The 26441-nt window shown below is 30.7% G+C and overlaps 1 protein-coding gene across 1 annotated transcript; it reads left to right on the top strand.

Annotated features, from left to right (window-relative positions):
- The first annotated feature begins 16956 nt into the window (after positions 1-16956).
- On the top strand, positions 16957-25313 carry FUT11 (fucosyltransferase 11). Its single transcript, XM_012211480.4, has 7 exons — positions 16957-17617; positions 18851-19011; positions 20022-20263; positions 22995-23099; positions 23381-23537; positions 23680-23907; positions 24753-25313. Exons 1-7 carry the CDS (start codon positions 17189-17191, stop codon positions 25003-25005), a joined length of 1575 nt encoding a protein of 524 aa, XP_012066870.1. The 5' UTR covers positions 16957-17188; the 3' UTR covers positions 25006-25313.
- The last annotated feature ends 1128 nt before the right edge of the window (positions 25314-26441 follow it).

The raw sequence follows: 26441 nt of genomic DNA on the forward strand, positions 1-26441 counted from the left end.
AAATTCGTGTTTCAATTTGTTGTGATATTTGGAGTGATCATTGGCAAATGCATTCTTATATGGGTATTACATGTCATTGGATTGATGATGATTGGAAAATTCAAAAAAGAATTATTGCTTTTCGTATTTTTGATGATAAACATACTGCAAATAATATTTATAGAATAATTGTTTCAATTTTAGAGGAATATAAGTTGACGAAAAAAATTTTTTCAATTTCATTTGATAATGCTTCTGCAAATTCTAAATCAATTATTGAACTTAAAAAAATTTGTGAACCAAATATTGGTAGAAAATTTTTTCATATAAGATGTGCATGCCATGTTTTAAATTTATGTGTACAAGATGGTTTAAAAATTTTTGAATCTTTTATTTCTCCAATTAAAAAAGCTATTTCATATTTATGGGGACATCCCCAAGTGATGAAAAGTTGGGCTAAATTTTGTAAAGAAAATAATAAAAAACCAAAACGTTTTCCAAGGGATGTCCCAACTCGTTGGAATTCAACATATGAATTACTAAACGAGTCTTTTTCTTATAAAGAATTATTATGTTTTTTTGTTACTAATAATATTAAGGATATTAATTTATATCCACAAAATTGGGATATTTGTGCAAAAATTTTAGATATTTTAAAATTTTTTAATGATGCTACCTATAAATTTAGTGGGGTTTATTATCCTACATCTCATTTATTTTTACCTATATGTATTAATATTGTTAGTGCACTCCAAGAATTTAAAAATGATGATTTATTAAAAGATTGTATTTTTTCAATGAAAAAAAAATGGTTATCTTATTTTAAAAATATATCACCTCTTTATCTTGTTGCTATTGTATTTGATCCTAGATGTAAAATTGATGTTTTATATGATTATTTGACTATTTATTATGATGCATTAAATCTTGAGTTAGAAGATAATGTTAATATAAATGTAGTAATGCATGAAGTTAAACAAAATATTATGCAATTATATAATGAATTTGTTCAAGTTTCTAGTTCATCTACTTCTACTTCTTCTCAATCTAGCATTCAACAATTTCCAACTCCAACACAAAGGGTAAGTGGTGTTAGTGTTGCTCAACAAGTTTTACTACAAAGACAAAAAAGAACAAGGGAATCCAGTTCTTTTTCTGAATTTGATAATTATCTAACCACTTCTTTTGAGTTTGGTGATAATTATGCAGATACTGATTTTCCAATTTTAGATTGGTGGAGTCGTCATGCAAATACTTTTCCAATTCTTTCTTTAATTGCAAAATAAGTTTTAGCAGCTCCGGTCTCCACTGTTGCGGTGGAACAAGCTTTTAGTCAAGGAGGTAACATACTTGATGAAACACGATCTCATATGACACCCGATTCATTAGAAGCACAATCATGCTTGGATGATTGGACCAAGGCCGAACTAAGAGCCCAAGAAAATCCAAAAGAAAATGAAGATTTATATGATTTATACGATGGATCCTCAACGGGAACATCAAGCGGTGGTGCAAATAGCGATTAAGGTAAATGGGGTGAAATTGGTATAAGGTAAGTAAGAACTACGTGGGCTTTGATTCCTCTAAACCCCAAGAGGATACGTAGGCAACTTAATTTTTTTTTAAAAAAAATTAAGTTCAAGTCTTTTTTTTTTTAAATTATGTTCAAATTTTTTTAAATAAAAAATAAATTCATTTGAAATTGAAAAATAACCCAGATATTGACAATCCTCAAAAGAAAATCACCACCAATGGATTAAGCAAACTAGCAAAGTGGGTTAGTAAGAAAAATAAAAATCTATACCCAAGTGGGACCCCCTCTTGGCCTACCTTTCTAACTTTCTCGGCCTTTCCTTATCTCTTCTTTCAAAATCTAATTCATTGTTTCCTTTCAGTGCGCCTAACACGTCTGTGTCTGTCAATTTTTTTTTTTTTTTTTTTTTTGGGTGTGAAATCTATTAATAAAAAATAAATTCAGTTGAAGAATTTTTTTAAAAAAAATTCTTATGTTCAAGTCTATAAAAAAATAAATTTAATTGAAGAATTTTTTAATTTTTTAGGTGTATTTTTTTTAAATAACTTTCACAAATTTATTAAATTTTGAAAACCGGTTTTCAAAATTTAAAATTTAAAATTATGCGATTCGCCGAAAAATCGATCGGAACCGTCGGTTTTGTCACCGGACCGGAACCGGAACCGGAACCGTCCGGTTCCAAACCGGAACCGGAATAGGATCTTTTCGGTTCGGTTCCGGTTCCAATTTTTTTGGAACCGGAACCGCCGGTTCCGGAACCGTGGCCACCCCTACAGATAAGGATTCATCACCATCTTCAGAGGATGAGTTGGAGGTATCCGAGGAAGATGATGATATTTTACCTTTGCCTTTATGAGCTGTCTCGGTCGATGATTGACTTGAAGACGCTGCTTGAATTTTATTGGATGAAAGTTTTACCTGTGGATCTGAACTGGTAGAAAGTAATTGGAACATTTCTTCACAGATCAGTTTATACTCCTCAGGAGTTTTTGCTGCAGCTAACCTGGCTTGACACTTAGCTTTTTGAATCCCAAAATCAGGGTTTTCTGGTAAAGCAAGTGTTTTAGCATAAGTTAAGGTTTTAAGGGATGATGAACTGGCCTTTTTACTGGTGATCCATTGACTGATTTTAAGTTGGGTAGTGGAGTTTTTGAATGATCCCCACCATTTTATCTTGTGACATTTTACTATTATTGGTATTTGAGTACCAGGAATATACTGATAATCAAAAAACCATTGGTATACCCATGGTGTGAAGAAGGTCATACTATAGTACATCAACGATGGTATATGGGCTTCTTCAGGAGTAGGTTTATAATTGGTTTTAAAATAGTGATATAATGAAAGGATTTCTGGGTAATAATGTCTTCAGAAATTCCTCTTGATTGCCACCACTTTTTAAACCAATTGGGGATTTTTAAATCTTTACGAATATTTTGGTCAAAATAAATTAACCAAGAATGAGTATGAGTTGGGTTTTGAATACAAAAAACCTTTTCCCATGCCTTTTTATAATCAAAATAATTATAAGTAGGATGATAGTTAGAAAGAGTTTTAAATCTAACAGGAGTATATAAAGAAGATACGGGCCAATCCTTAGGATGGATGACGTGTTTTATTTGAAGAGAAGAGTATGAAATAACTGTTTTATGTTGAGTATCAAACGTATGTTTGATTTTTACTGAACCAGTATCTACTAAAATACTATGGTAGTATTCCTGAGGTTTTGAAGGGTCCGTTGGGACAAAATACCAATGCTCAGGATAATATTTGTGAATAACTTGCCAAGGATTGATGTCAGTATACCCATCCTCAACTTCAATTTCATAATCATATACATTTTTTACAAACCATTTATGTATACTAGAAGTAAATGATAATTGGCTTTTTGGCAAAGCCACAGCCTTTAACGGGTTTGATAACTCTTTACCGTCTACCGTTTGAGACGGAGTAGCCGTATCATCAGCGGATACGATCGCTTTAGGTTGAGAACTCATACCTGGATCCTCTGTGGAAGAGGATGCTATACTTTGTAGCGCCTTTACTATTTTTGGAGATTTACTAAGTTCTTCAATCCATTGTTGAAGGTTTTTAGTGGGGTCTGGTTTACTGGTAAGAGTTTTATTAAGGTCTTCGGAGTGCTCAGAAAGAGCTTTAGTGGGAGAATCAGATTCATTTAAGGGTTTCTTCCCCTTATCCTTCTTCTTTCCCATCGTTCTGTAAGAATTCTCTAGTTAGAAAGTCTGGAATATTATTATTATTACCTTTAATAAATTCAATATCAAATTCAAATATACTAAGAACCGCTTGCCATCTAGCAAAGATTTGCTTAGAAGCAAGGTTTTTAACATCTTTTTGCAAAACATCTTTTGCAGATTTACAATCAATTCTAAGTAAAAATTTTTGATTTAATAAATCAGATTGAAATTTATTGATACAAATTACTATACTTAATATCTCCTTTTTAATAGTAGAGTAATTTAATTGAGTTTTGTTCCAATGACCAGATGTATACTGAATTATACGTTCTTTACCATTAATGACTTGTTTTAAGATACCACCGTATCCAACATCTGAAGCATCAGTTTCAACTATTTTAAATGCTGTTGAATTAGGGATATAAAGATATGGGATTTCTTTACCAAAGCCTTTATCTTTTTGACTAACTGTGTATGTTGGGCTGTCCATGGGCCAATATTTTTCTTAAGCCTATCATGTAAGGGCTTAATCATACAATTTAGGTTTGGATAAAAATCTATTACATAATTTAAGCATCCAAGGAAACGTTGGAGTTGGGTTCTATTAGTTATTTCGTCAGGGAATTTAGACCCAAAAACCATAGTTCTTTCTATAGGCTGGATAATACCCTGTTCTATATAATGACCCAAAAACCTAACTTTTGTTTTAAATAAATCCATTTTCGTTTTACTAAGTGCTAAACCATTTTTTTCAATAACCATGCAAAAGGTTTTTAAGTGTTTAAAATGGTTTTCAAGGGTTTGACTAAAAATTAATACATCATCAATATAAACTATACAAAACGTTGAATATGGATTAAAAATGTCATTCATTATTCTTTGGAATTCTGAAGGAGCATTTTTTAATCCAAATGGCATTACATTCCATTCGTATTGGCCAAATGGAACTGTAAATGCTGTTTTATACCTATCCTTAAGATGAATCTGGATTTGCCAATAGCCAGATTTCATATCAAATTTACTAAAGATATTTGCATTATATAGTTTCTTTAAAAGATCTTTTTTATTAGGAATTGGATATCTTATCCATTTTAAAGCTGTGTTTAAAGGTTTATAATTAATCACTAGTCTAGGTACTCCTCTTTCTATCTCAGCATTTTTATTGACATAAAAAGCTGCACAAGACCAAGGACTTCTAGATTTGCTGATTAATTTTTTACTTTCTAAATCTTTAATTTCCTTTTTACAATGTTCTATAAGTTCAGGGCTCATTTGGATGGGCCGAGCTTTAGTTGTGATGGACTTTTCATCAAAATCCTTTTCATATGGTAAATCCACTATATGCTGTTTACGGACCCAAAATGCATTTGGGTGATCTGTACACAGTTTATTTTCCATAAATTCTTTTAAATTTTTAATTTTATTTTGAATCTGTTCAGTGTTTAGTTGTTCTTTAATTCTTCTGAAACATGCATTATTTCTTAAATTTTGTAAGTCTTCTTTCTTAGAATTTATCAAAGAATTAATTTCTAAGGTTTTAATAGAATGAGCTTTGAGTAAATTTAAATTCTTCCTTCTAGGTTTTTCAGTGAATTCTAACCTAGCTTTACTATTATTTATTTTAAATTTAATACAATCTTCTTTTACTGAATATGGTGTTATTAGGTTTATAAATGGCGTTCCTAATATTACCATATAATTTATTTGTGGAGAAAGCAGAAAAATTGTTTTAATTTCTAACTCATTATTTACAATATCTGCATCAATTTTACCTACAATTTCTAATTTAGATTTATTAGCTGTAGTTAATTTTTCATGGGTTTTTGACCAATACCTTCTTGGTACTATGTCAGATTTTATACAATTTAAGTCTGCACCTGTGTCAAACAAAGTTATACCATTTATAATAAAATCATTTGATATTTGTAAAGTTATTTTTACTAAATATTTTCTTGATGTTATTTCTTGTAGAAGAAAGAGAAAATTTGGGTTTATTTCTTCTTCTTCATTTAGTTCATTTATTTCATCGTTTATTTCATCATCTGGTTCTTCCAACGAGGAACTAGATATTAATTGAGTCTCTATATGTTTTATTTTTGTCGCATTTAGCTGTGCTTGATTTTTTAATTCTTTTACTTCATTTTTTAAGATTTTAATTTCTTTATATAAATCTTTAAGTGAAATACCTGTGTCTACTTTTTTATTTCTATTCAATATAGTTGTTAAGTCATAAGTATTAGTTTGGATTTTAGGAGCTATATTTTTTACTTCTTTATCTTCTTCAAAACTTTTAATTAATTTTTTAAGAAGTTGACTTTTAATATCATTATCGGTTATACCATTTACTACCTCTAAGAGTGTATTTTGATCTTTAGTTAACATATTTATTGATTTATCTGAGGAACTGGTTGTTGAACCGAGTTCATCAATTTGATAATCACTCTCTTGTACCTCAGATTCTGATGTATCAGAATTAAGATACAATTCGTAGATTTTATTTACAATTTCTTCATCTAAATGTAACTCATTTAATTTTTTATTAAATTTACAAAATTTAGATGTGTGTCCTTTTTTACCACATTTGAAACAAGTTAAATCCTTATATGAAGTTTTAGTGAAAGGTTTGTATGGTTTTTTACTTTTATATTTTTTATAATGTTTAGGCTTTTCTTTTTGATAATATTTATCTTTACTTGGTTTAGACTTATAATACTTTTTAGAATGTTTTTTAGAGCTTGAAGGTTTAGAACATTGACCACTACATGGTTGTGTAGATGTTATACCATAATCAAATTGTTTACAAAAACTTCCTAATTCTTGTTTAGTCTTTTTCAATTCATATTTTAAGGTTCTTTGAAGTTTTAAGTCTTGGCAAATTTGCAATCCTTCTTTTTGGATTCTACTAATTAATTGACCATAAGTTAATTTATTATATGGAATTGGATTACCATACTGTTGTTTTATATAATTCCTAACTCTTTCCCCTAAAAAATAAGGTAAACCAGCTAAGAATTTTTCTTTCCAAAAAGCTTGATTTGAATCTTCCCTTAACATTAAACGAGTAAGGAAAGAGGTTTTATAAGATTGGAAGTCACTTAATTGTTTACATTTTAAATTACTTAAGAGTTCCGCATTTTTATCTTTTATATGGGATGGATCTCCTATAAAATGTAATGAAATAGTGAGTATTAAGGTTGCAACAGCATCCGGAATTGGCTCACCATGTTCATCATATAGGGGTTCATCCTCCTCATTTACTTGAACAGAATTTAAAATATCTAACTGTTGTTTTTCAGTGAGATGATAATCCCACCATCCTTTTAATTGTCCTGTAAATCATACAATAAGGATTTCAGCGACTGCTTTATCAGATATGGGTGACTGAGTTTTATAAGCATTTGCAGCCATTGTCATTTGTTGCAAAATACTTAAGATTTTATATTCAGATAATCCATCTATATTCCATTCATATAATGTGTTAGCATTATAATGAAATTGGGATACATATGGAGGTTTATCAATTATTCCTAAATCTGGAGCCTTAGAGACTAACTCTCTATGGGTTATATTAGTTATAAATTGTTTAGCATCATCTGAGTCAGGTTCACTGACATCAAAATTGGTGGTTACGTCTATAAGATTGATATTGTTAGAAGCTTGAGGTGTATCAGGAGCTACTTGTGAAGTAGAAGCTGAACGTAACTCAAGTTGACTAAGTTGATTTTTAAGAGTTCCTAGAAATTTAGAATTTAATTCCTTTTGACTAGATTTAGAAATTTGATATAGTTTAAACATATGAGATTTTACAATTTCTTTACTTTTTACTTGTTCAGTTATTAGTGGTTTATCTTGAAGTAAATGTTCTATCCTTTTTAATTGTGTATTTAAACAAATTAAACTAGCATTGCTAAAATTATTTTGTTCAATTAATTTTTTATCAGAATCATTTTCTCTAGCTATTTTATATGGTGCACATACTATCTCATTGTCTTGATATTTCAATTTACTAATGGTTTTAGGAGGAAAATTCCTCTGAATTGTCCTCTCATTGACTATCCATTCAGGTCTTTTATCACGAATTGTTATAGGATTTAGACTTTTATTATTTTTAATTAACGAAAACCAATCTAGAAACTTAATTTTAGTTTGGGTTTGAAGTTGGTGGTTTAAATATTCTTCCTTTAAATCTTCAAAAACATGATTTTTGAATATTTTATTAAACTTCATTAGATTTTTAGTTTTAGTAATTTCTTTTAGAAGATCTTTATTTATTTCTTCTTTAGTTAAAACATTTAATTCTCGATTTATTTCACTAACATTTTCAGTTATGGCTGAAGCTGTTGGTGATTCTGGTGAATTATTTACTAAATTGGATTGTTGATTTAAGTAATTGTCAACAGGGTTATAAACTGCCTGTGGAACTGAATTACTATAATCAACTCCTTTCATTTTAAATGATTGACTAGAAGTGGGTAAATCTGAAGTAGAATATCGAGGTTTTACTAATGTTTGTATAAGGGGTTTAGATTCAGGTTCTTTATATTGTGCATAAATTACTGAAGGTAATTTTGGTTTATCATCATCTGTAACCACAGAAGATGAAGATCCTGTATACCTAGAGCTTTGACTTCTATTAAATTTTAATGTTACTTTACCATCTTCAAATTGTTCAATTTTTTGTAAATTGACATTAGGTTTTACTTTTTCTTGTTCTGGAGGGGGAACTATCCCTTCCAAAATCCATTCCTCGGGTAAAATTATATCCTTCCATTGGATGGTTTTAGGTATCACCGTGTTGGTTTTAGTTAAATCTGTTTGAAGAAATCTTGTTTCTCCAAGTTTAGGTTGCAATTTATATTTGGTACTAAAAGCTGAATTCATTGCTTTATAATGAATTTTATATATTAAAGCTATAGGAATTGAGCCTTGTTTCATTTTATAATTATGAGTTTTAATTTTTAAAACTATACTTTCTAAAATATTTAGATCATTTAAAGAAACAGTCATATCAGGATAGACCTCAAAAGAGATCGGTCCTTCACTTAAGCTTGTTTCAACAAAACCTAATAAAGAGTCTTGGAAATTTAAAAATCTAGCATCTCTCACTACGGCAAGAATACTAGTGTTTAATCCTTCTCTGGTTAAAGGTTTTATACCTACTTGTATTAAACCTATATGAATATATTTATATTTTTTATGTTTATATTGTTATAAAGTTTTAGAAGAAAGTAAAGTGATTCTTTCAAAAGGTTTACTCAGTTGGAAATCTCTTTCCTCAGTTTTAATAACATAATCCGTATTCCATAAAGGAAATTTACTAACTTTATAAATTTGTTCTTTATCAACTTTAGGTATTTCCCATTCATCAATGGCTTTACTAAAATCTTGTAATATTAATTCGTTTCTATTTATTACCCTTTTAATTTCTGAGGAATCAGAATCATCCGAATTAAGACTATTTACAGATCGACATAATAAAGGATCCATTTTGATATATCACTTAGGTAGCGACCACTGCCTGGTTACACCCTTTCGATGCCCAACAAAATCTCAACAAAGGGTCTTACTCACGGGTCCAGTAGGCATTGTTTATAAATTTAAACAAACAACAGTTAGATATTTTAAATTCTGTTCAAGTAAATGACGAGGATGAACCCCTATATGATGAACATGGTGAGCCAATTCCGGATGCTGTTGCAACCTTAATACTCACTATTTCATTACATTTTATAGGAGATCCATCCCATATAAAAGATAAAAATGCGGAACTCTTAAGTAATTTAAAATGTAAACAATTAAGTGACTTCCAATCTTATAAAACCTCTTTCCTTACTCGTTTAATGTTAAGGGAAGATTCAAATCAAGCTTTTTGGAAAGAAAAATTCTTAGCTGGTTTACCTTATTTTTTAGGGGAAAGAGTTAGGTAAAGAGTTAGCTCATAAATTAACTTATGGTCAATTAATTAGTATAATCCAAAAAGAAGGATTGCAAATTTGCCAAGACTTAAAACTTCAAATAACCTTAAAATATGAATTGAAAAAGACTAAACAAGAATTAGGAAGTTTTTGTAAACAATTTGATTATGGTATAACATCTACACAACCATGTAGTGGTCAATGTTCTAAACCTTCAAGCTCTAAAAAACATTCTAAAAAGTATTATAAGTCTAAACCAAGTAAAGATAAATATTATCAAAAAGAAAAGCCTAAACATTATAAAAAATATAAAAGTAAAAAACCATACAAACCTTTCACTAAAACTTCATATAAGGATTTAACTTGTTTCAAATGTGGTAAAAAAGGACACACATCTAAATTTTGTAAATTTAATAAAAAATTAAATGAGTTACATTTAGATGAAGAAATTGTAAATAAAATCTACGAATTGTATCTTAATTCTGATACATCAGAATCTGAGGTACAAGAGAGTGATTATCAAATTGATGAACTCGGTTCAACAACCAGTTCCTCAGATAAATCAATAAATATGTTAACTAAAGATCAAAATACACTCTTAGAGGTAGTAAATGGTATAACCGATAATGATATTAAAAGTCAACTTCTTAAAAAATTAATTAAAAGTTTTGAAGAAGATAAAGAAGTAAAAAATATAGCTCCTAAAATCCAAACTAATACTTATGACTTAACAACTATATTGAATAGAAATAAAAAAGTAGACACAGGTATTTCACTTAAAGATTTATATAAAGAAATTAGAATCTTAAAAAATGAAGTAAAAGAATTAAAAAATCAAGCACAGCTAAATGCGACAAAAATAAAACATATAGAGACTCAATTAATATCTAGTTCCTCGTCGGAAGAACCAGATGATGAAATAAACGATGAAATAAATGAACTAAATGAAGAAGAAGAAATAAACCCAAATTTTCTCTTTCTTCTACAAGAAATAACATCAAGAAAATATTTAGTAAAAATAACTTTACAAATATCAAATGATTTTATTATAAATGGTATAGCTTTGTTTGACACAGGTGCAGACTTAAATTGTATAAAATCTGACATAGTACCAAGAAGGTATTGGTCAAAAACCCATGAAAAATTAACTACAGCTAATAAATCTAAATTAGAAATTGTAGGTAAAATTGATGCAGATATTGTAAATAATGAGTTAGAAATTAAAACAATTTTTCTGCTTTCTCCACAAATAAATTATATGGTAATATTAGGAACGCCATTTATAAACCTAATAACACCATATTCAGTAAAAGAAGATTGTATTAAATTTAAAATAAATAATAGTAAAGCTAGGTTAGAATTCACTGAAAAACCTAGAAGGAAGAATTTAAATTTACTCAAAGCTCATTCTATTAAAACCTTAGAAATTAATTCTTTGATAAATTCTAAGAAAGAAGACTTACAAAATTTAAGAAATAATGCATGTTTCAGAAGAATTAAAGAACAACTAAACACTGAACAGATTCAAAATAAAATTAAAAATTTAAAAGAATTTATGAAAAATAAACTGTGTGCAAATCACCCAAATGCATTTTGGCCCCGTAAACAGCATATAGTGGATTTACCATATGAAAAGGATTTTGATGAAAAGTCCATCACAACTAAAGCTCGGCCCATCCAAATGAGCCCTGAACTTATAGAACATTGTAAAAAGGAAATTAAAGATTTAGAAAGTAAAAAATTAATCAGCAAATCTAGAAGTCCTTGGTCTTGTGCAGCTTTTTATGTCAATAAAAATGCTGAGATAGAAAGAGGAGTACCTAGACTAGTGATTAATTATAAACCTTTAAACACAGCTTTAAAATGGATAAGATATCCAATTCCTAATAAAAAAGATCTTTTAAAGAAACTATATAATGCAAATATCTTTAGTAAATTTGATATGAAATCTGGCTATTGGCAAATCCAGATTCATCCTAAGGATAGGTATAAAACAGCATTTACAGTTCCATTTGGCCAATACGAATGGAATGTAATGCCATTTGGATTAAAAAATGCTCCTTCAGAATTCCAAAGAATAATGAATGACATTTTTAATCCATATTCAACGTTTTGTATAGTTTATATTGATGATGTATTAATTTTTAGTCAAACCCTTGAAAACCATTTTAAACACTTAAAAACCTTTTGCATGGTTATTGAAAAAAATGGTTTAGCACTTAGTAAAACGAAAATGGACTTATTTAAAACAAAAGTTAGGTTTTTGGGTCATTATATAGAACAGGGTATTATCCAGCCTATAGAAAGAACTATGGTTTTTGGGTCTAAATTCCTTGACGAAATAACTAATAAAACCCAACTCCAACGTTTCCTTGGATGCTTAAATTATGTAATAGATTTTTACCCAAACCTAAATTGTATGATTAAGCCCTTACATGATAGGCTTAAGAAAAATGTTGGCCCATGGACAGCCCAACATACACAGTTAGTCAAAAAGATAAAGGCTTTGGTAAAAGAAATCCCATATCTTTATATCCCTAATCCAACAGCATTTAAAATAGTTGAAACTGATGCTTCAAATGTTGGATACAGTGGTATCTTAAAACAAGTCATTAATGGTAAAGAACGTATAATTCAGTATACATCTGGTCATTGGAACAAAACTCAATTAAATTACTCTACTATTAAAAAGGAGATATTAAGTATAGTAATTTGTATCAATAAATTTCAATCTGATTTATTAAACCAAAAATTTTTACTTAGAATTGATTGTAAATCTGCAAAAGATGTTTTGCAAAAAGATGTTAAAAACCTTGCTTCTAAGCAAATCTTTGCTAGATGGCAAGCGGTTCTTAGTATATTTGAATTTGATATTGAATTTATTAAAGGTAATAATAATAATATTCCAGACTTTCTAACTAGAGAATTCTTACAGAACGATGGGAAAGAAGAAAGATAAGGGGAAGAAACCCTTAAATGAATCTGATTCTCCCACTAAAGCTCTTTCTGAGCACTCCGAAGACCTTAATAAAACCCTTACCAGTAAACCAGACCCCACTAAAAACCTTCAACAATGGATTGAAGAACTTAGTAAATCTCCAGAAATAGTAAAGGCACTACAAAGTATAGCATCCTCTTCCACAGAGGATCCAGGTATGAGTTCTCAACCTAAAGCGATCGTATCCGCTGATGATACGGCTACTCCGTCTCAAACGGTAGACGGTAAAGAGTTATCAAACCCGTTAAAGGCTGTGGCTTTGCCAAAAAGCCAATTATCATTTACTTCTAGTATACATAAATGGTTTGTAAAAAATGTATATGATTATGAAATTGAAGTTGAGGATGGGTATACTGACATCAATCCTTGGCAAGTTATTCACAAATATTATCCTGAGCATTGGTATTTTGTCCCAACGGACCCTTCAAAACCTCAGGAATACTACCATAGTATTTTAGTAGATACTGGTTCAGTAAAAATCAAACATACGTTTGATACTCAACATAAAACAGTTATTTCATACTCTTCTCTTCAAATAAAACGCGTCATCCATCCTAAGGATTGGCCCGTATTTTCTTTATATACTCCTGTTAGATTTAAAACCTCTTTCTAACTATCATCCTACTTATAATTATTTTGATTATAAAAAGGCATGGGAAAAGGTTTTTTGTATTCAAAACCCAACTCATACTCATTCTTGGTTAATTTATTTTGACCAAAATATTCGTAAAGATTTAAAAATCCCCAATTGGTTTAAAAAGTGGTGGCAATCAAGAGGAATTTCTGAAGATATTATTACCCCAGAAATCCTTTCATTATATCACTATTTTAAAACCAATTATAAACCTACTCCTGAAGAAGCCCATATACCATCGTTGATGTACTATAGTATGACCTTCTTCACACCATGGGTATACCAATGGTTTTTTGATTATCAGTATATTCCTGGTACTCAAATACCAATGATAGTAAAATGTCACAAGATAAAATGGTGGGGATCATTCAAAAACTCCACTACCCAACTTAAAATCAGTCAATGGATCACCAGTAAAAAGGCAGTTCATCATCCCTTAAAACCTTAACTTATGCTAAAACACTTGCTTTACCAGAAAACCCTGATTTTAGGATTCAAAAAGCTAAGTGTCAAGCCAGGTTAGCTACAGCAAAAACTCCTGAGGAGTATAAACTGATCTGTGAAGAAATGTTCCAATTACTTTCTACCAGTTCAGATCCACAGGTAAAACTTTCATCCAGTAAAATTCAAGCAGCGTCTTCAAGTCAATCATCGACCGAGACAGCTCATAAAGGCAAAGGTAAAATATCATCATCTTCCTCGGATACCTCCAACTCATCCTCTGAAGATAGTGATGAATCCTTATCTATTGTAAAAATTAAAAGTAAAGCTAAAGCTAAAGAAAAAGAAAGAAAAGAAAAAATAAAGAAAAAGAAAAAGAAAGCCGACAAGATAAAAAGAAAAGTAAAGAAAGGATTATCATTATCCTCATCTTGTTCGGACTCCATATAAAACAAGGCAGGTGGAACCTTATTTCACCATCCAACAGTAAAGGCCAAACTACTGTTTCTACAGGAAAAGCCAAAGTACTATTTCAACAGTAAAAGTCAAGATTCGGTGGCAGACAACCCACTGTTCATCTACAGTAAAAAGTCAACAGTAAAAGTCAAGATTCTGTGGCAGACATCCCACTGTTCATCTACAGTAAAAAGTCAACACTGTTCAAGATTCGGTGGCAGACCAAATACTATTCATGAATAGTAAAAGTTAAATAGTAAAAGATTCTTTTGTTTCTATTTAAAGGGAGCCTATTCTTTTGTGGAAAGGGGGGCTAACTTAAGTATAACATTGTAATACTCTCAACTCTCCTATTCCTCTCTCCATTCTCAAGTTCTTTTGTAAGCATTCCAAGTTCAAAGTCTGTTTGTAAAACAACATACTTGTAAGTATAAATCGTATTTTAATATTTGTATTTAAATAAAATTGTTTGTTTAAATTTATAAACTGCTACTTTCTAAGTCCGTATTTACGGCACCTTTCTCTTCTCCCTCCACACTCTGACTTAGTTCTAGGAATCCCAGGCTAAGGTTGCAGGAACCTCAACCTTAATTAAAATAAAATTTATTAAAACTGGTTGAGTTAATTGATAAATATTAAATAAATTGTTTATTGTGTTGTCTGTTGCTTATAAGTATGCTCTGTGGATGCAGCCTAGTCTGATCTTCCACATCAGAAACTTGTTTTGCATGTTTATTATATATATATATATATATATATATATATATATATATATATATATATTTACAAATTGATTTATAAATTATAAGTATTGATATATCGGCTGGAAACCCAGAAGTGCGGGCTACTGGTCCAAAGGACTATTTATTAGTCATCTTCTTGGTATAACAATGCCACGTATCGTACTTTAAAATGCAATACATACATATTATTATAAATGAATTAAATCGGACAGTTGTAATTATTATATATGATTTAGATTTAAATAGATTTAAATAAATTGTATAAAACTGTAAATTTTTTAATTTATTACTTCATATTCATCTATATATATATATATATATATATATATATATATATATATATATATATATATATATATATATATATAGATGAATATGAAGTAATAAATTAAAAAATTTACAGTTTTATACAATTTACTAAAAATATAATACATGTTAAAAAAAATACATAAATCAATTTATATTTAGCTTTTCTTTCCATTCATCTCCATCAACATGATATTTCTCATACGTACAACTACACATATACGACACATATGCTAGACGACAAAGAAAATATTATTAAGTAAATAAAGATTAAAGATAAGAGAAATCACGGGATGCACAAGAAAAGAAGATCATAAAGAAGAAAAAAAAGAGAATAAAGAGTTAACATTACATTAATCAAAGAAGAAAGGCAATGATATAAAATAAATAAAGAAAACACAATCAAAACTCCGATAATCGAAAAACAGCAAAAAAAAAAAAAAAAAAAACTACCATTAAAGAAAATAACTGGAACTGATTAATATGAAGGTATATATAAATAGTATAGGTGTATATATAAGAAAAAAAAATTCAAAGGTGTTAAAAGTTTCAATTTCAAAATTCAAAAATTTTAAAGAATCAAATATTTAAAATTTTAGATATAGATATATATTAAATTGGATATAGGAAAAGAAATGTTTAAAAATTAATTAAAAATTTAGAAAATTTGTGAAACAAGAAAAAAGGAAATACTCAAAGGAGAGAGTGAACAAGTAAGGTTTTTGAAAATTTTTTTTATTCAGGATTATATATATAGATATAGATTGCGTTACTTTTTCATAAAAAGAAATTAAAAAATTAAATATTTTATATGTTATATATTTTCAAATTTATATTATGTTGTTGGTTTAAGTAAGAAATTTCTTTGTTAAAAATGAGTTTTATTTAGGGGCATATTTTATTTATTATTATTTTTCTATTAGATAATAAATTTTATATACTTTTAAAACATTTTACATCTTTAAATTCATCGATACAAAATAATCCGATTACGGTTAGTTCAATGATAAAAACACTTGAGAGATTGATCATGATGGTTTAAATCATGGATTCGATCTTTAATCAGTTAATAGGAGAAAATAGTTTGTTCAAGTAATAAAAATTGAGCAGGAAGGCTTAACTGCATTTGTGGTCTCTATATTAGTAGCAGTTGTTGAATTAATAGGTTGGTGGTAATTGGTGATCTAATGGCGGCTACCAATAATATAAAAATATAATAAATTTCAAATTTATCAATGTTCTATGCATCATAAACGTGGAAAAGTTGAGGAAATAATTTTCAGAAAAATTGTTTTTGAAAAATACAATTTTCATATTAAATGTAAAGATTTATTTATAAACAAATTATGTCTGCAATTAAATAAATTTATTCTCCTGCATTCCATGTATACTTAATTCCCAATTTCTCAAATCCTTGTCACATTCGTTGACTTCACAAATAATAAATTATTTTTTCTGTTAGTTACTCAATAATTTATTACAACTCAGACATGCTACAAATAATATAATCAATTTACTCGATAATTTATTATAATTTATATCTATTAAATGATTTTCTAAGTCTTAACACACATGAAATGACAAAGGGAGTATCATTTAGATTTACACTGTGCACAGAAAGCATTGCTCACAAAAACAAAGCTTGTTGTGCTTTAAATTTTGAATATTTTCATTTAAAAAAAAACAAATTTTGGATATTTTTCCTTTTCCTCCATTGACTCTGTATATAACTCCAAAAGGAAAGTCTCTCTAACTAATCAAACTATCTTCTTCTTTTATAAAACCACAATACCTCAAAAACCCCAACCAACCATTCTCTTCTTTTTCTCTTTATAATCCAAAAAATGGTTCACTAACATATTTAATCTAAACTCAATTCAACAGATTCTACATTTTTATTAAAATTTTCTCTCATTTCCTTTCTCTTTCTCGCCCAATTTTCCCGAGAAAGAGAAGTGATTAGGAAAAAGTAGAGTTTATCTTGATGGGTGTTTTGTCAAATTTAAGAGGGTCAAGAACTGGAACTATAAACCAAGAAGTTGGATTACCTATACCAGATGGGTTAACATCTCCATCTGCTTCTTCAGCTTCGGTTCCTAAGAAAAAATGGTCTAATTTTTTGCCAGTTTTTGTTGTTCTTGTGGTTACAGCAGAGATCGCCTTTTTGGGTCGTCTTGATATGGCTAACAATGCAGCTTTAATGGATTGGACTGATAGATTGTTTTCTAGGTCGCATGATTCAGGTTTGGCATTGGAGAGTGAGGATTTTAGACAGAAGGATTTGGTTAATGTTCAAAATAATGAAAGCAATTTGGAATCGGACAGTTGTGAAGAGTGGTTAGAGAAACAAGATACTGTCGTTTACTCAAGGGATTTTGATAAAGATCCCATCTTGGTGATGGGTGCTGAGCAGGTTTTTTACAGCTGTTTTTGATTTTTGGTTTGTTTTTAGTTCGAGTTTCTTTGTATGACTAATTAGGATTGTGTTTCCAGCTTGCCTTTTGTATGGTTAGCTTTGTTCGGTTTATAGACCAGTGAAAATATTAAGACCAATCCCGTATTGATACTTTCATTTCCAAGACTCTTCTCAACTATTATTAACACTAGATAATCAGAGAAAAACAATTTCCAATTAGTTTTAAGGATTAAGGACTATTTACATGAATTTGGTTGATAATTATATGGCATGAAGGAATTTGTATAAGTTCTCCGTTTTGTTCCTTGGTAGAACGGAACTTGACAGAATGGACACATCGAACTAAACCATTCTATTTGTTTGGTAGAGCATACTTTGAGCTGCTCATTTACGGTTAGCTGTCTGTTAGATCTTTGTATTTGTATGATCATACAGCTAACTCTTTGTAGCTGAAAAGATTTAGTCTTGACAATATTTTTGGTTATCTGATTATTGACTCTAGAGGCAGCAATGGAGTGAGGCAATTTATGTAGCCAGCCACGTTTTTTTTTTTTTTTTTTTTGGCGTCAAGGTTTAGTTGTGTTGATCTTTCCATTGAATGGTTCTTTCTTCACACATTGTTCTTGTTTTTACTGTGCCTGAAAAGATGGATTTGGAGCAAGAAGAAAGTGGAAATTCTGTTGATAGAATTGCCTAATTCTTAAGTTATAAAATTATTAGCTCAACTTATGCTAAGGGAATTTTGGCTTCCTGCTAATTTTACTAGTGTGCTCCATTTCTCAGAGTAGAGGTTGACTATACTGGGGGCCTGATTTTAAACTTCATTTGCCCCTTAGCACATTAGGAATGCTTCATACATGAAAGATTGATAAGCTTGTGGTTGACATTGTTTAGCTCATGTATGCCTTGAAGATTTTAAACCTATCTTCTCTTATACATAAAATTGTAACTCCATGAATTAGTTTTTCAGAAGAGGGAGAGAAAAATTGATCCTCGCAAGACCTTTCACCTTGCTTATTCATATTATGATTTTAATCTTTTAAAGGATAATGGTGTCCTCCACTACTCATATTATTCTCCTATTAATTTTTCAGGTGATATTTTACCAATTCTTTCTCATGCTTTAATGATATGTACAAGCCTAACTTTTGAATGAAATCTTGAAAATTATCCAAAAATTTATTGATTTTTCAGTATTTATTTTATGTGCTTGTGGACAATTCCATGCAGGAAAGGAGGACTTGTGCTGTGGGCTGCCATTTTATCTTTGAACCCAGTAAACCTGCTGATGCTGTTTTTGGCTCACCTGGTGAAGGTGGAATACCAAGTGTGCTCCGATCAATGGAATCGGCTTCCTATTATTATGAGAACAATCTAGCTCAGGCACGACGGTGGGTAAGCACAATCAATAAGAAAGAAACTTGATTGCATTCTGAAAAAAATGTTGTCTCTGTCCAGAGTTCTTATATCCTTGCAAGCTGCTTGCTGTATGAATCACTGGCATTAAAGTTCACTTTAATTCAGGATATATATATATATATATAATGAAAAGAGTTACATGTCAATGTACATTGTTTGAGGAAAAAAGATGGGTACTCAGCTATCTGTTCTGTCTTATTTGTTCTTGTAACTGAGAAACCAGAACCATGACTCTGTAGTCAAATAAGCATAATAATAATAATCAAAATTGCCGTGTACTTAGATAAACTCCTCTAAAGTTCAGTAGTTGTAGTTGCAAATGAATCACAATCTCTGTTGTGGCGTGGAAAGAGTTGGATCATTAATTTCGGGAACACTGTTCTGAATTTAGCCCAACTATTTAGTTAAAATGTGTGTAAAATTTACTAGGACAAACTAAAGTATCAATGTAAAGATAGGATTATTTGCATGGTGTCAGATTATTTTCATTTGTTATGGACCCAAAAAGATTTTGGAAATGCAATGAAAATAATATTAGAATTTTGATTTTTTTTTTTTTTGTTTTGTTTGAAGTTTTTCTTCTCTGCTTGATCTATGAAATATAGAGGAGACGGTAGTAGAGTACATCAAGAATGTATGATATGTGTCTAAAGAATGCTTAAAATGCAGGATTACTTTTACAGTACCATAAGGCACTGGCCCTTGACTGACCATCATGAAGAAGACTTGGGATCCATAATGAATTGATAATCTGTTTTTCCACAGGAACTTACTGTCTGGAATGCTAGTTCTCTAGTGCAACATATCTGCATATTTACCCAGAAGTTGAAAATAACTAATATGCCATTATTCTTGTTTGCATTTCTGTTCTTTTCTGTTAAATATGCACGGACTAGAATCTTTCCCTGCTTAGGAAACTGATACATTAATTTTCATGTAAAGTTGGAGGAAAATTGATGTTTTGAATTTTCTTTCGGAATAGGAGGGGTTACAAAGTTGTGATGACAACTAGTCTCTCATCAGATGTGCCAGTCGGATATTTTTCCTGGGCTGAGTATGATATCATGGCAACACTGCAACCAAAGACTGAAAAAGCACTTGCAGCTGCTTTCATATCTAACTGTGGTGCACGCAACTTCCGCTTGCAAGCTCTTGAGGCACTTGAAAAGGCAAAAGTCTCTATAGATTCTTATGGTAGTTGCCATCGGAATCGTGATGGAAGAGGTTAGCGTGTCTTCCTTCTTTAGTTTTATCTTTTGCATAGGCATATACTTAAATTGCTGTCTCAGTTCACAACATTCCCCATCCTGCTACCCAAACTTTAGTTTTATCTGTAACAACTTGCCTTGAAGTGCTGATCTGATTGCCAATATTGGCTGTTCATTGTTAATTTGTTATATTGCTATAAATGTGGTGAGGGGCTGTAACTATGCCCGCATATTATAGTTTCCATTTGTTACTTGAAAGTTTCAACCTTGTGAGTAGGCAAACAAAGTGATGGTTCTTGGACAAATGTGCATCTGTTGGTTATCGTATGTGAAAATATTTGGAAAGGATGAAACTGATATATTTCATGTTCTTTTGATGCTTAGAATGAAAAAATCCATTTAGTTTCTGGCTCTGAGTCTTGGACTTACATAATTCCCATTGCTGTCCCAATCTATCGGGAATTAAAGAATGGAATTCTGGTCCTGCCCCAATAGGTATGTGGTCCTGTACCATTTCGTCCCATTGTTTGGAACGGACTGGACGAGAATTTGGGTCTATGAGATGGAACGGAATGGGCCAGTCTAGAATCAATCAGGATATTAAATTGTTTTTTTGTACCAAAAATATAAAATTGCATTGATTATCAATTACAATCAAACAAAATTCAGTAACAGAAATGTGAATAAAAAATGAATAAAGCCAAATGATTCAATTATTGATCTACTACTAAAACCATAATAGAAGATTTATTAATTGTTACTTTCTAGTTAATAAATGCATCAAGAATGATAAAACAAAATAATTCTAAGACTCAATACAATTTAGTTTTATATAAGTCTTATGAATTTTAACTTTTATTGTTTTTGTTACTATTATTTTTAAGCTGGTTCAAATTTTGATACCCGATATAATCCACAATGTCATCTTAAAAATAAAATAAGAGCATTATGCATAACTAGTCGTTAGATTATAGTTAATGTTTTCTTTTATATGGACTAATCTTTCCATTTTTTTATGTAACAAACATTTATTTAGAAAGATTTAATTATCAAATATAAAAGAAAAATAGAGATAAATCTATGTTGAAAAATTTTATTTAATTAATTGATCCATTTTATATTTAGAAAAACCACGTTTATTTTTTTTATATTATTATTAGCTAACCACATTTATTTATTTTATATTATTATTAGCTTAGCATGATTAGTGTCATAAAAAAAAATAAATAAAAAGAATGAAAGTGATTTTCATGGACATGATTTGAAATTCATAAAAAAAAGGAGAGAGATATCCCCTAGAACTTTAGAAAAAAATGAGATGGGAATTACCCCATTTTTGGGATGAGACAAAATTTGGGTTAGTACAAATCGGTTCTAACCAAAGAACCAATCCCGTTCCAAAATTACTTTGAAGATAGGATACACCTAGAATTTTAGAAAAAAAATGAGACGAGAATTACCTTATTTTCGGGATGGGACAAAATTTGGGTCTATACAGATTGGTTCTAATCAAAGAACTAATCCTGTTCCAAAATTACTTTCAAGACAGAATATGAGATAAGACTATTAAATTAATATTGGGTTTTTCTTTGGACAGAAAATACGGGAATTTTCAGGGATGGGTCAGAATTCCCATAGTCCTGTGCACATCACTATGCTGCATATTCTCTTTGCTAAAGATGGAGTTTTATTCACATTTGCACGTTAGACTAGTGAGTTTTCCTTGCTATTGGACTACGAATCTTCTCTGCTAGGTAATTGGTGTGAATGATCTATGCCATATTTAACTTGTAATGTGATGGATAAAAGTTTCATTTTTCAAAAGTAAATAGCATCACATCAAATTTCTCAAAGCAGAAGTGTACTAGAGTACATGATATTTGTACCTCAGGCAGCCAACAAGTTGGCTTTATCTCTCCAGTGCTTTTCCATGTTCATAGGCATGTGCCTTAGAGGTTTGGTTGACATTTTGTTGGTTAGATATAGTGGGCTATCGGATGGTTTCTTATTCTTGTTTGTCATATGAGGACTTAATGTCCTTCACTTTTTTTCAAAAAATAGTTATTTATTATAATTTTATCATTCTTCTCCTTCCCTGCTGCATTCAATCATCTGTTATCCATTTCTCCTTCTAGAACTACAAGTATTCTGATTGGTTCTTTGACAACTTCTTAGAAGGTCTAAACTGCTACCATATATTTCATATTTCACATAATTTGTGTAACTTGGATTTGCTTAATATTCTGTATCATCTGCAGTCACCAATCTATTGTGCATATGGATAGACAATCTTGGTTTCAATTATGGAATCAATGAGTAGCTGTTTACTCTTCATAAGAATGCATTTTCTTGATTTGACACTTGTATCTCTGCAAATCTATCCTATGGATGTCTTGGGTATAAAAATATTATTTTTCCTTAAGCCTTGGATACAAAAGTGATCCAGATCGACTTGGCCACCTTTTTTTTTTTTTTTTTTTGAGTATTAGGAGAGGAATTTGAACCTGGATCTATTACCAGGTCGTACATACACTTGCTACTAGGTTATGCCTTGATGTGCGACTTGGCCACCTTTGGATATGCTGTTCCTTGGGATTTCTGTTTTTCTATATGACATAAAACAAGTGATGTTCAAGATATTATAAGTTAATTCCTTAATTTTGATAATGATACCATATAGCATCATTTATATTTTGTATATTTGTTTTGCTGGATTTACACATGATAATACAGTACCTCTTTTGCAGTGGACAAATTAGAGACTTTGAAACACTATAAATTTAGCTTGGCTTTTGAGAACTCAAATGAGGAGGATTATGTTACTGAAAAATTCTTCCAATCTCTTGTTGCTGGTATGAGAACTACCTCTCTCTCTCTGTCTCACACCCCACCCACATTTATGCCATATAGTTTTGTTAAATGTGAGAATTACAAGTTCTGCTTAATCAATTTTAGCACATTCTTTAGTTTTCACTTTACAGGTTTATAAATATTTGTTTGAAATATGTATAATTTCTCCCAAGCAGGATATGATGTATGGAATGAATGGGATAGAGTTAATGAGATGCTTAAGAACATTGTGAATTTTTAAAAGATCAAGAGATAACTGAAATGGCAATCAAAATCATTTCAGGTACTATTCCTGTGGTTATTGGTGCTCCAAATATTCAAGATTTTGCTCCTGCACCTGATTCGGTTTTACATATTGGGAAGCTAGAAGATGTTGATTCGGTTGCGAAATCTATGAAATACCTTGCGGAAAATCCTGATGCATATAATCGATCATTAAGGTAGAATTCAGTGTGATCAGAAAAAATTCTGATATGATCCGATGGTTGATTTAATTGGAATTACTATCTTTGGGGTTTATGTTGTGGAGATATTATTTGTTATTTTCCAATTTTCCCTTATGAAGATATGTCCATTAATCAGGTGGAAGTATGAGGGCCCCTCTGATTCTTTCAAGGCTCTAGTTGATATGGCAGCTGTACACTCATCCTGTCGTCTTTGCATTCACTTGGCAACTATGATTCGGGAGAAAGAAGAACATAGCCCAGGATTTAAGAAACGCCCCTGCAAGTGCACCAGAGGGCCAGTGACTGTGTATCATTTATATGTAAGAGAAAGAGGAAGGTTTGAGATGGTTTCCATTTTCTTGAGGTAATCTCATTGGTGTCACTAGTATCAGAATCAAAAAATTGCATCATATTTGTGTATACATGTGCTTTGGCAGATGTGCATGTCCTTGATAAATAAAGTTATTATTAAATGGTAAAAGAAGAAAAACAAAAACATTCTATGACTCTTAAACTTTTTCGTGTTTTGTCCATTAGATCCTCATATTCATTTCTCCAAATTGAACCTTCACACTTTTATTTTCTCCCCACATTGAGGGTCATTAAAGAAAAATTAAATGTGCAAAAATAATAATTGATTAGAAATTCTTAAACAACGGTTATAAACACTCAAAAACATTGTTCTACTTTTGCACTACGGAAATTATTGAAGCCATAAAAAAAACTCATTTCAGTGTCTTGAGCTTCTCAAAATGTTTGAAAGACGATGCAAGTTTATATAGTAATTTGTAAATTACCATTATTAGATTTCTGGTAACTTATAGGACCCAATGTTAAAAAAAAAAACAAGGGTAGATGGCTCAATGTAGGGAAATAAAAGTTCAGGGGCCCAATAGACAAAACGTGATATGTTTAAGGACTCTAAAATAGATTTTCCATAAAAGAAAACTAGGCAAGTCCGAAGTCACTATTGCATCTGCTTCATTCTATGATGTGGGTACTTAAATGTTTTCTTTTGATTAGTTTTGCTGCCTCTTTGTCATTGCTGGTGTTTCTGTTTTACGTTTTTTCTCCTCTGCTGTCTAGATTGGTACAGTAGACATGACATTGTGGTTAATGGAGTTTAATGAGTTTATATCACTCTAGTGTTGAGATGGTGGATGCTTCTGTTTTATGAAAGCATTAATTAATAAGAACTATGGTGTGCAGGTCTGGGAATTTGACCCTAAATGCCCTGGAGTCTGAAGTGCACAAGAAGTTCAAGGCCATGAAACATGTACCCATTTGGAAGGAGGAAAGACCTCAAAGCATAAGAGGAGGAGATGACTATAAAGTCTACAGAATATATCCTGTAGGCATGACGCAGAGGCAAGCTTTATATACATTCAAATTCGGGGATGCTGATTTCCAGAACCACTTGGAAATCAATCCATGTGCAAAGTTTGAAGTGATATTCGTGTAGAGTGACCGATGTCTGCATTCTCATGTCTTTCAACTAGGGTCATTTAGCTTCCTGTTTCGTGTGCTGCAGTATTTGCAGAAAGGTAAGGTAATTCCATGAGAATAGTTGAACTCATGTTTTGCCTTTGTACTCCCTGTATCCAGTGTTTTACGTGAGCAATGAAAATGTTGTAGAAAATAGTAGGGCAGAAATTGGTGTGTTAGCTCCTCGATACGGTTTAATTTGGATCCTTAGATCATATTTTTAACCTCATTGTGTATGATTAATCATTTTAAGATAATCTAGAACTACTTTTTGCCAAGGAGAAATCTTGATCTTGATCTTGACCTTGAATGAGATTTATATTGTTGGGCATGATATTTTTCATTTCACTGTTGATGTTCCAAACTAGGAGCAAGGTAAGATGGTTACTGTATTAACTCTTTATGAAACTAATACTTTCTCTATCACTGAAGTTTTGAGAAAAATCTTGGTGAACCAGAGGGAGACGAGAGACAAGACAACATTAGAGTGTTTCACTTCAATGATAAAAAGCCATATTGGAGAAATCTAATATCCAACAATTCTCTATGCATCCATTTTCAACAAGTATATCCCTAGTAATGAAGAAACTGATTCTATGTCAAGAAACAATAAAAAATTCAGGGGCAGTTGCCTCAAAGTCCCTCAGAGGCAATAGTTTTTCTCATGCTGAAGAGAGGTACTAACCTTCTCGTAGGAGGGAAGAGCGGCTGACACGCCGACAGAGGTCATCGCTTTAATCCAATGACCCTACTAATGGCCCTAGGTTTTACCTCAAATCCATAAATAACAACACAAATCCTGTAACTCACCTTAGTGTGTATGAAGCTGAAGTGCATTGAATGTCTCAAGTTCCATAGGTAACAATAGGTTTGGAGGCAATCAGGCCTTAGAGCAGTTGTCTTCCCTTTCGTTCCCTACGTCTCACCAATAGTTTCTACTTCCTCAGTCAACAAGTTGCACGTGACCATACTCCTGTGAGCATGTACTTTTATACCATTATAATATTAGAAAGAAATTAAAAAATGTGCAGTTCAAATTAATATTTAATCGGTCAGGAATTAGAATAAATCCTAAAAAATTAAAAGTGACATTTGTTCATTATTTTGATCATAACGGTAAGTATTTTTAAATAATTCAAATGACGTTAGAAACTATCCGACTTAACAACAATGAAGTCTCAAAACTCTAATCAGAAAATTAGAAAGTCAAATTCTAGAAAAATTGCATTTTAGGATTTAATTGAAGTTTTTGGGACTTAATTCAAACTTTTAGATATTTTAGTGATCAAATCGTATTTTTAGAACCGAAGTGTGATTTGTCAGGGACCAAAGTGTAACTTGCCAAATGCTCCCCACATGTCACTTTCTCATTGGACTACATTTTGACTCAGTATTTTGACAAATTTGACCCCA

This window comes from Jatropha curcas, chromosome 6, assembly GCF_041381405.1.
Source record: "Jatropha curcas cultivar XTBG-Jc1 chromosome 6, XTBG_Jcur_1.0, whole genome shotgun sequence".
In the NCBI taxonomy this organism is placed as follows: domain Eukaryota; kingdom Viridiplantae; phylum Streptophyta; class Magnoliopsida; order Malpighiales; family Euphorbiaceae; genus Jatropha; species Jatropha curcas.

Bases quoted from the DNA above. Each gene is read 5' to 3' on its own strand.
- FUT11 (XM_012211480.4), top strand. From the start codon at position 17,189: ATGGGTGTTTTGTCAAATTTAAGAGGGTCAAGAACTGGAACTATAAAC. The intron at 20,264-22,994 runs GTTAGCGTGTCT...CCTCTTTTGCAG, and splicing joins TCGGAATCGTGATGGAAGAG to TGGACAAATTAGAGACTTTG. The intron at 23,100-23,380 runs GTATGAGAACTA...AAATCATTTCAG, and splicing joins CTTCCAATCTCTTGTTGCTG to GTACTATTCCTGTGGTTATT.